General features: G+C 53.7%; 4 protein-coding genes across 4 annotated transcripts; 2 read left to right on the top strand and 2 right to left on the bottom strand.

Moving 5' to 3' along the window:
* Positions 1-4,456: 4,456 nt before the first annotated feature.
* SMAC4_00310 (uncharacterized protein) lies at positions 4,457-7,267 on the bottom strand. Its single transcript, XM_003351718.2, has 4 exons — positions 6,843-7,267; positions 5,414-6,778; positions 5,233-5,306; positions 4,457-5,080 (listed from the first exon to the last, which is right to left on the bottom strand). The coding sequence occupies exons 1-4, from the start codon at positions 6,877-6,879 to the stop codon at positions 4,991-4,993; spliced, it is 1,566 nt and encodes a 521-aa protein (XP_003351766.1). The 5' UTR covers positions 6,880-7,267; the 3' UTR covers positions 4,457-4,990.
* Positions 7,268-8,094: 827 nt separating this feature from the next.
* Positions 8,095-9,879, top strand: SMAC4_00309 (uncharacterized protein). The gene is made up of 3 exons (XM_003351717.2): positions 8,095-8,644; positions 8,764-9,028; positions 9,271-9,879. Exons 1-3 carry the CDS (start codon positions 8,431-8,433, stop codon positions 9,578-9,580), a joined length of 789 nt encoding a protein of 262 aa, XP_003351765.2. The 5' UTR covers positions 8,095-8,430; the 3' UTR covers positions 9,581-9,879.
* A 3-nt stretch (positions 9,880-9,882) lies between these two features.
* SMAC4_00307 (uncharacterized protein) lies at positions 9,883-11,745 on the bottom strand. The gene has a single exon (XM_003351715.2). The coding sequence runs from the start codon at positions 11,476-11,478 to the stop codon at positions 10,168-10,170; it is 1,311 nt and encodes a 436-aa protein (XP_003351763.1). The 5' UTR covers positions 11,479-11,745; the 3' UTR covers positions 9,883-10,167.
* A 1,319-nt stretch (positions 11,746-13,064) lies between these two features.
* On the top strand, positions 13,065-13,967 carry SMAC4_00306 (uncharacterized protein; the record flags this gene model as incomplete). The annotated part of the gene is made up of 1 exon (XM_003351714.1): positions 13,065-13,967. One exon carries the CDS (start codon positions 13,065-13,067, stop codon positions 13,965-13,967), a length of 903 nt encoding a protein of 300 aa, XP_003351762.1.
* Between the last annotated feature and the right edge of the window lie 263 nt (positions 13,968-14,230).

The following is a 14,230-nucleotide window of genomic DNA, read 5'->3' as shown; positions in this document are numbered from 1 at the left end:
CGCGCCGCTGGGTCATCCTGGCTTGCCACCACCCCAACAAAGAGATTGACGAAGGCATCCCCGACTTCCCCATGTGCCTAATTGTGAGCCATGCAACCACGAATGGAGATGGGACTAGCCTTATCGAGCAGTATCTCCGACGCCTTCTGGTTCCCCAACTCCCCCACCCCGACCACACCTCGAGTTGTGCCAAGGCGAGCTCACCACCAGCTATTGGATCAGCGGCGTCGTCTGTAGTAGAACCCTAACCCTTTTGCGTCCATTGCGCAGTCTGGCCAGTTCAAAAGTCTGGCAGGTTCTTTGGTTCTCTCGAGAGCAGCTCGTACACGAAAAGTACCGGTAGATGGACGGCGTGGCTCGCTTTCCCGTTGGCTCTTTATCCGCCACGATCAGTGGACAGCCTATGACGTCGAAAACATGTGAGCACATGAACACGTTATTAAAAGTCTCGCCAGTTGACAACAACGGATGCTAGTATCTTTCCTTTGAGCTATCTGCCCAGTGTTCTGGATTCCTGTCTGCCAGACTGCATGAACCCTCCTCGCACTCCTGTTGATAGAGACGCCAAGGAGGCCAAGCAGGCCAAGCATCTCATTTCGCAACCTCCCCCAGAATGTCAATCCTTCACCCGACTTGCCTCCCTGGCCCCATCTCCGTTCTCCAGACACGACGCCGGGGAGCCCAACCAGATGCGAATGCGGGGGAAGTGGATGCAGGTGGAAGAAGGTGGAGAGGAAGAACGCCCTCTCTTGCTGCTTTGGTGTCTTGTCCGGAAGGGGGTTTTTGTGATGCTCACTTGCATTGTCGCTTGTAAAAGTCGCCATCGACCTGGCGAACTGGCTCGAGACCGGCAAAGTTGGCTCACTGTGGAGGCGGAGACATGCTGCGCTGCTCAGGTGAACCATGGAGGCTGGAGGCTGGTGCTCACCGCGGGAGACACTCCATGGCGCACACTTCTTTTGGAGTTCGACCGGAGCGGTCTTCCCTGCATCATTCCTCTGACCACAGGGCATATTTTAACCAAACGCTCTCGAGACGGCCTTCAGTCAGGGCTTCGTCGAGGGATACGGAGCGTTGCTGCTCATTGCGACTTTACAATCATACGGTAATCAATGCCCAAAGCGGGTACTAGACACAACCCCGTCGTTACCTGAGAGTTCGACTGCATGTATTCCCTTTTGTCTGATTCATGTTGCCAACATCAGCAATTGTCTGTAAAAGTCTGGATGCCTGATCATTTATTGCCAGCAAAGCAGGACTCTCCTAAACTCAAAGAGAGAGAGGGAAAGTCGATTTGTCATGGAAAAACGAGCAATATCAACCGATACCAAATAAGGTTAGAATAAGCTCCAAGCTTGAAAGCGATCGTTGGAGATTTTCGTCGGCGGTGACTGCCAGAAGAGGACGGGGTGAAGCCTTGCCCCACATACCCTGGGGTAAGTGCCAGGGGTCGAAGAGCTCCGGTGTGTTGACCCCTGCAACACCAATCAATTTTCGGTCACGCCCTCGGCTCCTCTTGCAACAGTTATGGAGCATATGAAAATTGGAGCTCGCCGGGGATTCCTCCACTGTTCCACCTGTTTTTGGACGACATCCCCGACTATTAGAAAATCGGACACCGGGACAGAAAGACGACGCAAACACACCGAACGGTCAAGAAGCCACAAAGCCCAATGGGCATACAGACGATTCTTGTCTCGTGAATGAGGACAAAGGTCAACCTCCAAAGTCCTGGCCTGGTGGCCATCAGCGATTCTCACATGCAAAAACAATTGAAGCAAGTCAGGTCCTGATCTCCGATTCGAGCGAACGATACAACCTCGTCTGCAACCAACACATATTGCTATGCGACTTGGCACCTCTGCAATGCGGCTAGCCAAAGAGACTATTTGTGCTTACTGCTCCTACGACGGTGGTAGGTAGACTTCGAGACCACTCCAGCCTTTTTCGATACTTTCCAAGGAATATTATTTTCAAACAATTATCAGTGGTTCAAACCAAAATTTATATTGGTGGAGCTATGCCCAATCGGTTGACTTACATGGCTTCCGGATGCGGATTGGCTCATGACGAAATGACAGGATGACCGGCTTTTCAGATTGTTTCGAGCGGACGGTTCCGGGCCTCCATCCGCACCTGTACCAGATCTCCGGAAGGAACAATAGAGAATGCCAATGGATGATATAAACAATGCCTTTGTCCGCGACACGAACTTTTCATTACCGGGCCTGACGGAAGGCCGGCAATTCGAGACCAACGACAACGACAGGCAGCCCAGCACTGAACCTCTCCAATTCACGGGACCCTCCTTGATGGAATTCCACTTGCTGAGTGCACTGATGCCAGAAAATTTTAGATTTACAACCGTCCACTGACTACTGCCGGTGCCTGGCCTGGTCTTCGGCCCTTTGTGAGTGCCCCACCTTCCCTCCTAGATGGGAATTTTAGTCAACAGCCAATCAGATGTCGAAAACTCTGTGGCACCTCGCGGCTGTCCTTGCCTCAAACTATCGTTCCAGCCACTTGGCCAGGAAAGGCGGCAGCAGTAGAGAATCCAAAATCTCCAGAATGAAAAGGGGGCCTTTGAACATCGAATCGTACGGTCAGTTAAGTTCAATGAACAATCGATGAACGAACTCTACTTTTTCGTCTTCGGCCACAACTAGCCCAGCCAAGTTCTCGTCGCACAACTTTTGCTAAAGGAAGCAAGTTCCGTTACTTATATGCCGCCAGCTTTGGCGCGAGGTAGTATGGTACAAGGTTGGAACAAGCCAGGCGCCATGTCAGTTGATTCGTTTGCGCAATGACCGTGACGTGAGAGTTGAATCTTCAGGCTTTACAAACATCGCCGCAAGGGACGACCGGTCGCGTTCAGCTGGCCGGGTTGCTGCTTCATCTTTTAGTAACTATGACGGCTGGCCCCATTTGATAAATGAACCTAAGCAGACCCTTTTCCTGCACAGATGATGTGCATGAAAAAGAAAAGGGTCCAACGGCGTAAGCCACCACCAGTTCCAATCATGCAACTGTCCTCCGCACTTTGGCTCAATGATGGCCCAAGCTCCAACTTTTCAACCTCCATCAAACACCAAAACCCGAATCGAAGTCGGCATGAATGGTATCAAGAAAAAGACCCTTCATACAGATGATGGTATGTTTTAGGACTTCTTGCGACCATTTGGCAGGCACCCAGAACGGTTCAAGTCTGACCATCCCAGAAGTGCAACCTTCTGGCACATTGAGAGGCACATCCCTCGCCACCAGCGCAACCCCCTTTTTTTCGTTGGACCCCTGATCTTAACGTCCAGCGGATGAACGGGATATTCGGGAGCTAAGACTAAGATGGTCAGCTTCGCCGAGATACGATGCACTGTCAAATTGCCTCACCAGGTTTTTCTTTGGAGAAATCGGGAAGAATGGCATCCTACGAGGCGAAGCTAAGCCGTGATGAGCGTTGTCTTTGAGGCTGCGGTAGGCGCAACGCTAGGTGACACGCTGACACGCTGACACGCTGACAACAGTGACAGTTGCAACACGGACAGTTTTCGGATTCAGATTGCCATGTCATCTCCGTAACAGTCGTTTCTGTGAATCCGAGCGTTGCACCATCTCCGATAACACAAATGCCTGATGGCTAATTTGGTACGCAGATGGCAGAAAACGGCTTTGACGCCGTGTTAAACGCGGGTAGGCGAACTAGAAGCGTCAAGGGCTCGTTTTTCGAGACGCCACGGCGTTTGAGCGACGAAGACGGTGACGACGTAAGAAACCCTTCTGCCGGTCTCACGAGCGTGGCATGTTCCGTTCTTCTCCGTGATCTACACCACCGATCCAACCTTGAGGCGCTCGTATGGGTTGAGTTAACCCACAATTACCATCTCTCGCCTTCTGCTTGGAATGCTTATCTTGCCCTTGGGAAGGGAGATACCCACAAGATGCACCGTTGATCTCGAGACATGAGTCCCTCTGTGCCTGGCTACAGCATTCTGAGGCCAAGTTTTCTTAAGCAGATCTCCTCAAGCTAACCCAAACTTAAAGCTTCTGACTGCCGGTATAACACCATATTGACGAGTGGTGAGTGCCAGCTCTGTGGCCAAACGCAACGACGAATTCAGCAAGACAAGCAAACAACCTTTCTTCTCATCGTTACGATTACCGTCTCTATCTCTGCGTGGGACGGGAAAGTCGCAATATGCTGATCAAACCCAAAGCTCGCACAGCGTGACCTATTCAGGAATTCAAATCGCTAGACTCACAAACGACGTTGCTGCGTAATGGGCTCTCCGCATCTCCATCTCAGGGATCATGATCTTCACAAATCATGAAACCACGTACAGCCACCACGGGACGGAGAGCGGACAATAGGTCCGCAAATCTACATCGGTTCGTCCGACATATTTCTACAACATACACAAATGGCACTTGTGAAGCGTTACAGTTGGAGATCTGTGATGGCAAACTGAATCTCTGCGTGGTGTATAACTTTCTCCGCACTTTGTGTGTTTTTGAATGGATTGGCCCCCAACCCACGTGTCGGAAAACAATCATATGTTTTTTTCTTGACCTCGGATGCTCGGTTACAAACAAACATGCACATCTTGGGGAGATATTTCAGCCAGTTCAGCCTCTGGGTCCATCAGATGCCACTCACCACTCACCAAGGCTCTCCAAGACTCCGCCCCCGCTTCCCCAGGATCGGCCCCATTGTTGCCAAGACCTGGGGTATGCACCATCATGAGGCAAAATGAGCTTTCCTTTGTCCTTGGAAAAGGATACTTTTAAATACTTCGCTTTTTAGAGCCTCTAAGAAATCAGTAATGATCCTGATGATGTCCGTTTTTGTCGCACCCTGCCCAACCTCCCACACACACTTTCCCCGCCTTTGACGGTGTCGGATCCATCGTGGCAAGCCACACCTCCTCCACGTTCAGGCATGTGTCAAACAATGGTTGCTCAATGCAGCGCTTAGGTATTTGAATATTCTCTCAGCTCAGAGCTTGGCACGAGATGTCCACAACCCGTTCTTATCGAGACCAGCATCCCCATCAAAGATGTCTCGTTCGACTCTTCTGGAGTTGATCTGTGTATATGGCCGAGTTAGAAAGCTCATGGAAAGATGACATGTGATTGTTGATGACAGAGGAGATCTAGCTTCCATTGGAATGGGGAAAGGGGGCCACAGGGGAGAACGTATGAGTACGCCAAAGCAAAAGAAAAAAGGGGTAGACTTACGAATCGTGGGCCAAGATCGTCGATTGTCTTTGCTCCCAAGAGCTTCATGCAAGTAATGATCTCTTGCTGAAGGACTGTTTGTGTTGTTCGCAAAATGTCAGCATATCCATCGCGTGTAAAACACCAAAAACAGAGTATCATGACAGGGCGCAAAACCCGAGAGAAAAAAATAACCACTTACTCTCAAAAGTCCTCTCAACACCCTGCCACCCACTCGCGCCCAATCCCCAAAGCGCCGCCCTCCCCACGCCCACAGCCTTCGCTCCAAGACACAACGCCTTCACGGCATCCGTCCCCCTCTTGATTCCGCCATCAATCCACACCTCAACCGCCCCAAATACCTCGGGACAGTACTTGCGAATCTCTAACAGCGTATGCACCGCCGGCGGCGCCGTGTCCAGCGCTCTCCCGCCGTGATTCGACAAGATAACCGCCTTCACCGTGCCCGGGTTTTTCCTAGCATACTGCGCGGCCAGATACGCATCTTCATGCGTCTGGATGCCCTTGAGCACAATCGGCAAGTCCGTGTGCTTCGCCAGCCAAGGCAGCGTCGTCTCCCAGGTCAAGTCGGCCGCGGTGCCCCAGAAAAGCTGCTGGCCCACGCCGCCGCCGCCGGGCTTCTTCTCCGCGTCTGTCTTGGCGTTTGACGCCGACTCGACAAGCTCGCCCGCGGCTTCGAGGTTGGACTTCTCGTCGTGCTCGCGCTTGCCCGGATGCGGCGCGTCGAGCGTCAGCACGATGCACTTGAAGTGGTCGCGCAGCTTGTTGATGCGCGCCAGCATGGCTTCGGACTTCGAGCGGTTCGTCTGCACGTAAAGCTGCCACCCAAAAATGGAGCCGGGCTTGGCCTCGGCCACGATCTGCTCGGGCGTCATGGACGCGTTGTTGCTGACCAGCTGCATGGCGCCGAACGAGGAGATACCCTTGGCGATCCCCGCTTCGCCGTCCGGGTGCGCGAGACGGGCCAGCGCTGCCGGAGATACATAGAGCGGTATGCCGACCTTGTGGCTGCCTAGTAAGGTGGTGGAGGTGTCGGCTTTGGTGCAGTCGACGAAGACGCGCGGGCGCAGTAGGATGTCCCGGAAGGCCTGCGTGTTGTGGGCTTTGGTGTAGAGGTCGTCGGCAGCGGAGAAGTAGTAGGACCAGCACTTCTTGGAGACCTGGGACTTGGCCGCTGCTTCGATCTCGTCGAGGTTGAGGAGGGTGTGTAGTCGTGGTGGTGCAGGTTTTTCCGACTGCTGGGCAGAGGTGGTGTGCGTGGTGGTGCCCATGGCTGAGCCCGTGGCCTTTGCGCGGGCTTCGCTTTCTTTCTGGTGGAGCTTGGCTAGCGATTCGGCGTCGATGATGCCCAGCTTGGCCTCTGGCTTGAGGTTCTCCTCGAGCGTGCCGGGCGGGTGGATCGGATCGTACTCGGTGGTGGCATCGCGGCCGGCGAGCTGGAGGATGATCTTGTCGCCGGCTGGATGGGAGGGGAGGAACCCGGTTACGTCGTAGACATTGCCGTAGAGGACTACCCAGCAGCTCTTTGGCGATCGATGTTTGGCGACTGTGTAACAGGTTAGCCTGGGCCTGGAGAAGGAGGATTACCAAGGTGAGGGTCCGTGACATACCTTCCTCTGCCGTAAACACTTTTGGTGACTTGATCATTGTCACTGGCTGAGCTGGACTCGAGAATAAAAGAATACGATAAAGGTCAAAGGTAACGGAGCGCAAAGTCTAGCCGGAACTCATAATGCCATTGCTATATGTAGGTCTCGTAGGTGATCTCGTAGGTGGGATTCTTCCATCTTAGCCGTCCGGTCACGCGGGGTTCTTCCTGCTGTGAATCGCGTCAATCGCCTCCCCTACCGTATGTGAGTGGCTGGATCTTCCGAGAATACGATACGAATGACTGATCAGTGGTGAGAGATGCCTCTAGCGCCCAAGAAGAGCCCCTGTGTCGCATGGCATCGGGACTGGTTTTCTCCACCTCGGCGGGAGAGATTGGGGGTCACGACTCCGACAACGGGAAGATAGAAGTGTGTCGGGACGGGTGAATTACGGCCGAGACAGGTCCAGCTCTTCTCCCGAGAGGAACCAGTGTTACTTTGGTGTTTACAACTTACTCTGGTTCCCCTCCCGCATCTATAAGGTGTCGTTTCATCCTAGGTACAACTGACGCGACTTATAAAGTCGATGACGGGAACAAGGATTCGGCTTACACATGGTGTATTAAAACCATCGACTCGGTTCCCCCATGAAGCTGAGCTCCCCCCCTCAACCCCACCTATCCCCATCATCAACAACAGGCAAGGACCCCTTGTGCTCAAGTCACAACAAAACCCACGAACCCCCGGCCGGTGGAGGATGCAGGATTTGAAATCGGCCCGCCTGCGCAGGAAATCAAAACCTCCACCCGGCGGAGTTCTCCCGGCCTCAACACACTTTTTGCACACTTTTTGGTGCGGCTCCGCTCGGCGGGCGTGGCTTTTTAACTGTGTGGTGCTTTTGTTTTTGGTGCCTGGGATCGGTTTTAACCGCTGGTCAGGAACCCTTGTACGGACATCGATACCCTGAGGATGTTGTTTGCTTGCAAAAGACTCGCCGGATCGTTGCCCGCTGGGAAGTGTGGTGATCCCTGAAGCGGGACCCGGTTGCCGTACGTGCCCCGCCCCCACTACAGTGCCGTCACTGCCCGTACTTTAAGTTGCCTGCCCCGGGGCGAGTTGGCTAGGTGCTCCTACGTAAATAGCCTACAGGAGCCAGAAGGGTGCACGCCACGCGCCTGCCTCGACCTGATAACATCGCGGTGAGACACTGATAAGTAACCGGCTGCCTTGTCCAGCTGCCCGTAGTCAGCCTGCCACACCTTGATGACTGCTTTGCCTTTCGCTTCCTTTGATCCTTCCTATTTACAACATATAACATCAGCTTTTCGAGTTACTCCTGTTGCCAGCGACCCGTTCCGCTTCCGTCGATAGACAGATTGTTTCGAGCCTCAATTGGGGCTGTCCAAGGACATCACAACTTCGGACCTTATCCCGTCTGCCCGCTCGCACTTACCGATATCATTTAGCGGTAGCCGCATCCTTAATAAACAACCATACCATCGAGCATTCCATCCCATCTCTGTATACCTCAAAGTCCCAACATCTCATTTGACCATCTACTTCCGACACCTACTAGCGACGCTCGAACCACAGCACCAACGACGACGAAATGCCCAACTCGAAGCTCCGAATACTCTGCTTCGGCGACTCCCTCACCGAGGGCTACTCTGGCTGGGGCTCTCGCTTCACGCCCTACAGCACCAAACTCGGAGAGATGTTGCGTATGGCATTTCCCGATGTCGAGATGGAGATAGTAACAGACGGGCTGTCGGGTGATTTGGTGACGGGCAGAGGGTCTTTCCTACCAAGATTCAAATCACATTGTAAGTCGGCATCTTGACCCTAGAGAGCTTGGAAAACACAAAAAGCAAGGCTCAGCGCTAGCCAACCGAGTGGTAGATATTTGTGTCAAATGTCTCCTTGCTAACGTTATTATATCCAGTTCTCCCAAAGAACCCAGCAGACTACAAACCGTTCGACTGGGCCATCGTGCTCGGCGGAACCAATGACCTCGGCAGTAACATGCACCCCGAACAAATATTCGAAGCTCTCGAAGAGATGTGGGATATGGCCCTGTTCCGCAAATGCAAGGTCCTCGCCCTCACCGTGCCCGAGATCGAACTTTCCGCGGGGAGGATGAAGGAGGTATTGGACTTTAGGAGGAAAGAGTTGAACGAGATGATCAAGACCTACAAGAAGCCCAACTAGTATGTCTACTCCTCTCTCTCTCTCTCTCTCTCTCTCTCTCTCTCTCTCTCTCTCTCTCTCTCTCTCTCTCTCTCTCTCTCTCTCTCTCTCTCTCTCTCTCTCTCTCTCTCTCTCTCTCTCTTCTCTCTCTCTCTCTCTCTCTGTGCATCTCGCATCTCCCTCGTTCCCCACACTCATACTCATACCGACGCACTCCTTCCTTCTGTAAATCGCTTTACTAACACACCACCCCAAAAAACAGCTACACCCTCGACCTCCATGCCGCCTTCCCCTACTATGGCATGTCCGAAGCCGACCGGGAACGGTACTGGGATGACAGCATCCACTTCACACCCGAGGGCTACGATCGGATGGGAAACAAGATTGGCGTCACGCTGGTCAGCTTGCTGGTGAAGGAGAAATCAGACAACGATCGGACGCCGATGGGCAGGAAGAGGAGAATGTTCAAGGGTGACGAGAAGGTGTTTGAGGAAGAGGAGGACCCGGCTGAGCCGACCACGCCTGGGCTTGATAAGGGGTATATCGTTGTTCGTAGGAGGGATTTGGATTAGGCTTGTTGCGTCAGCCGGTCAGCTCAGCGGCCTCTTGCCGGGCTCTTAATGGCAGGCGGGCCAAGTGGCATAAGGAAGCAACGACAGCGTCTGTCAGAGTGCTATGACATGGATATTTGGGTATATATTGGGCTCGGGACAGACCAAACGGCGTTTTTATTGGCATCCATTGCGTTACGACTTACGACTAGCATACATAATAGGGATGGTTTGCGGGACAGGCATGGTTGAATATACACGGTCATGGTTAGATATGCACAACGTTAGCATGATAATACTTACTCGCGTTATACAGGTCTGTTTTGATGTAACTCTATGCTCGTCTGGATTGTATTTAAGGGCTACGGCTTAGACACTATCAATGGACAATGTCCCGTCGATTAATCATGCCTCGTTGATGTATTATGTTTCCTCTCCGAAACGTACAGATGTCTTCTTCGGGGATGTCTACGTGCTGCCCCTTCCCATTATGCTTGCTTTCTCTTCGAGGGACTGACAACCTTGTCGGGTACGGCTGCTATGAGTTCTTGGATGAGTTCTTGGATGTCATCAAGAGCATTAACATGCACGCCCAGGGATGAGCTCCCCTAGTTGCCAGGAACCCCGGCGGGCACCAGCTGAGGAAACTCCGCCAGAAGATCATCCGTGATACGCTCCAAACCCTCCGCCAACGCTTGCACCATGCCATCCTGCCTCCGCATCTCCTTGCCCACCGGCACCTCCGCCCTACCACTGCCCTTCTCCCCGGAAGCCTCCTGCCCGCTCTCAAAGTAAATGACCCGGTCAATCTGGTCAATCGACCCCGCCAGTCTTCCTTGTTCAATCATCCTCGCCGTGATCTCCTCCGCCTTGTTCCCGCTGTCCAGCCCCAGCCACGACCCCAGCGCGTCAAACCCAATGTTGCGATACAGTCGGCTCACCGCCAGCAGGTTGTGCTCGACCATGGCCTTGGCCAGCACCGTCGACCCGTCCGACGTCGTGGCCAGCTGATGCGGTGCTAAGCCCTGAGCGAACTTGTCCACCTCCGCCTTGGTCAGGAGACGGTCGAGGAACATCTTCTCTAGGATGCCGTATTCTTCGAGGGAAGCGGACCGGTCGTCCTTGTACAGCCTTCCCAGGACGCGTGATCGGGGCGGGCCCGCGGGCGCCAGGACGGCGCACTTGATGGCCATGCTGAGGGTGTGCAAGCGCTCGTCCTCGGCAATAGCGGTCGAGAGCGAAATGTCGTAGTACGACTGCGAGGCGGCCAGGAACTGCCGGTTGCTGTCCTGGATTCGGGCCGCCGAGAGCTTGAAGTGCAGGTTCAGGACGGGGTTAGCGTCGGCCACGTTGTGGATGATGTTTTTGAGCTTGTTGAGGTAGGTCTCGGCTTTGGTGGCGTCGTCGTCTTCGAGGAAGTTCCTGATGATGCGGATCCAGAGCTCGGCCTTGTACTGATCCGAGACGCGACGCTGAGAGGCGTCGAGCGGGATTCCCGCGAGGGTCTTGGCCGCTTCTGTGAAAGAGTTTTGCGATTCATGGGCGGCTGCTATCAGGTCCTCGTAGATGGTGGCCGTCTGGTCGACCAACGAGGTGGAGAGCGACGGGTTGGACGTGATGTGCTCGGCGATGACCTTGCCTACGTCGAGCCAGACTTGGGAGATCCTCTTGGAGGTCAGTACAGAGGGGTCAAGCGATTTGAGGGCGTCTATCAGGTCGATTACCAGACCACGGGTGGCGACGACACCGAGAGCCTCGCTGAATATGCTGTCGGTGATGGCGATCAAGTCCTCGGTGAGCTGGTCTGGATCGGGGTTGGCGCTCCAGGTGTTGATTATTGACTTGTAAAAGGCGGGGCGTTCTGCTTGACTCATGCCCTGCGCAAGCGCCAGCTTTTCTACTAACTCCGGGGACGCCATATTGACCGGTGATGGTCCTGTTCGTGGTTTGAGTTTCGTTGCTGACGCTGGAATTTTGTGTCGTGGAGTGAAGCAGAGGTGAGGGGTCACCGGGCTGGTAAATGTGGGTTAAAAGCGTCGTTTGCGTATGTACCGCGGTGTAATATTGCTGGCAGTAGTAAATCTAAGCCCGGTATCAATAAGTTGAGTATGTTCTTCTTCTTCTTCTTCTTCTTCTTCTTCTTCTGCTGCTGCTGTTAGATGTTGTGACTTGAAAGGCTGTATTGACGAAGTCGAAAAAAAGTCAATGATAAGGCTGAAAAGGACGTTGTTCAGTGATAAAGCGGTTGAAGCTCCCCCAGCAGCTTGTCGTTGCGTCGGATGTTGCTGCTGGTGGGGGTGGTGCTCGGCTGTGTGTGGGGCTGCGGGGCTGCTGGGGAAGCTTTAAGTAAGTGGAACCGCAGGCAGCAAGGGGCCCACCTCGGTTGCTCTTCCCGTCCCCAAGTCCTCCAAACCTTGAATCCCCAGTCAGGGGCTTGTAAACAAACACCTGAATCATTTTCGGCAAAAACTCAAGGTCTTCCTCCCGGAGCATCGTCTGCATGGTGAAAGCTCGTCAAGCGGAGCTCTTGCTTCACAGAGGAAGAGAAGATAAGCTTCTCATCGGGATCTTGGGCCGAATTCACTACTTCATTTGACCAGAAGCCTTACTATAACCCTCTCCTAGAGGCAACTGCTTTCTGAATGATAAACAATCCGGTGCCTTTACTGGTAGCTTCCGTAAGGTATAGGGCTGAATCTTTGGTTGTACTACGTGATGCCGGCTAGTGATTACTTCCAATTCCAACCATCGTACGATGCCCTTCGGCCCGCTGTGACGTCCACTGAGGGGAATTGCGATCTTTATAACCTGCCGGAGCCGCCGTCCTCGTCACTCTCATTGCCAACCTAACTCCTCCGCATTTGCAGTGTTTATCATGATATTGGATCTCTTCGTTGATCCAATGTGAACACAGTCGAGCCGCCATCAGTCGATCAGGGCGCCAAAGTGTCCAAGACCAACGCAGTTAAGCCCAACGCCCAGCGACAATATGCACAGATTCACGACTTGTCTGTCAACTATTATTCATGGTGCTCCGCAGCATGGAATCCAACATGCAATGGAAGTCTGATACCTACTTGTATTTTCGTCTCATCCTGTCTCAAACCGGGACGGAAATCGGGAGCGATGAAAGGCCTCGGGCCCAGCGGGTCCAACGCGCTATTTTGACCGGGTAGCCCCGCTATAGCCGGCACGTTCGCCGAGGCTTCCAGCGACGTCATTTGCTGTGCCGCCGAGACTCTTGAGCTTCTTTTCAGTTTTCTTTTTTTTTTGGGGGGGGAGCGGCGCATCCGAATCGCGGCGTCATCCAAATCTCTCAGTTTTTTACTCGGTGCAATCACAAGTCACGCCCGGCGTAACCAGCAACCAGCAACGACTCGACCTGAACCATATTTTCTCGACCACATATCCTAAGACACCATCTCATACAGCTTGCGAGACAGCCCTGGGTCAAAATCCATCATCCTTATCCACCGAAGTCGAAGTCGAAGTCGAAGCACCCAGCATGCGAGCTTCGATCCTCTCGAGCCCAGCAACGCGCGCTCTTTGCGCCGCCTGCCGCAACGAAGCCAGCAGGACAAAAGCAGGAGCCGCCTTCTCTACCACAGCATGCGCCAGCAAGATCGATAGCAGGACGCCACTAGTTCCCGAGCAATGCAGGCCACGAGTGACGACGACGACAAGCCGAGTGACATCTCAACGGCGCTTATTCTCCCGCTCCCGCGTCTGCCAATATTCAACCTCCACCTCCTCCGAAAATACCTCCACGACAACCCAACAAAAACCGAACAACCCAGATAAACCGATCCCCCGCTACTACGCCCTCTTCCCCAGTACCCTCCCCCACGGCCCTCCTCCCTCGGGGCCCTTCGACATCGACCTCCGCGCCCTGCGTCGCGAGTTCCTGCGTCTCCAAGCCGCCTCCCACCCGGACTTCCACCACTCAGCCAACCAATTCGACAACAACTCTTCTTCCTCCCCATCAGCAGAAGCCCAGCTCGCAGCGCGGCGCAAAGCAGAAGCCACCTCCTCCCTCATAAACTCGGCCTACAAGACGCTCTCCTCCCCCCTCTTGCGGGCGCAATATCTCCTCAAAGAACTGTACGACATTGATTTGGCTGGCGACGAGTCGACGGACTACCAGAATGGGTCTGACCCGATGTTGCTGATGACGGTGTTGGAAGCAAGGGAGGTCATTGATGATGCCAAGTCCGAGGAAGAGCTGGTGCCTGTTAGGGAGGAGAATGAGGAGAGGGTAAAGGCGTCCGTGGAGAAGCTGAGTGAGGCGTTTGCGAAGGAAGATGTCGAGGCGGCGAGGGAGGAGTGTGTGAAGCTGAGGTATTGGATGGGGATTCGGGAGGGGTGTGATGAGTGGGAGGAGGGGAAGGGGTTTATTATGCATCATTGAGTTTAGGAGGGTTGGGTGATGAGAGAAAGAAAGAACGGAAGGGGTTTTGGATGATTGGAAGGGAAGCAGGTTGGAGGCCAAAGCCAGAGGCTACTTAGGGAAGGGATGTATTTGCCCGGCTTGATGGACTCAAGGAGTTCAGGAGGGTAGTGATGGGCTCAGAATTAGACTTGGGCTAATAAGGGGCTGTTTAATTCTGCGACTCTCCTGGTTTTGGCTTAGAAATGACCCAAGACCAGATGAAAGGTTTCGGTATCATACAT

Source organism: Sordaria macrospora, chromosome 1 (assembly GCF_033870435.1).
Source record: "Sordaria macrospora chromosome 1, complete sequence".
Lineage (NCBI taxonomy): Eukaryota > Fungi > Ascomycota > Sordariomycetes > Sordariales > Sordariaceae > Sordaria > Sordaria macrospora.
The sequence above is the reverse complement of the archived record's forward strand: the minus strand, read 5'-3'. Positions and strand labels throughout refer to the sequence as shown.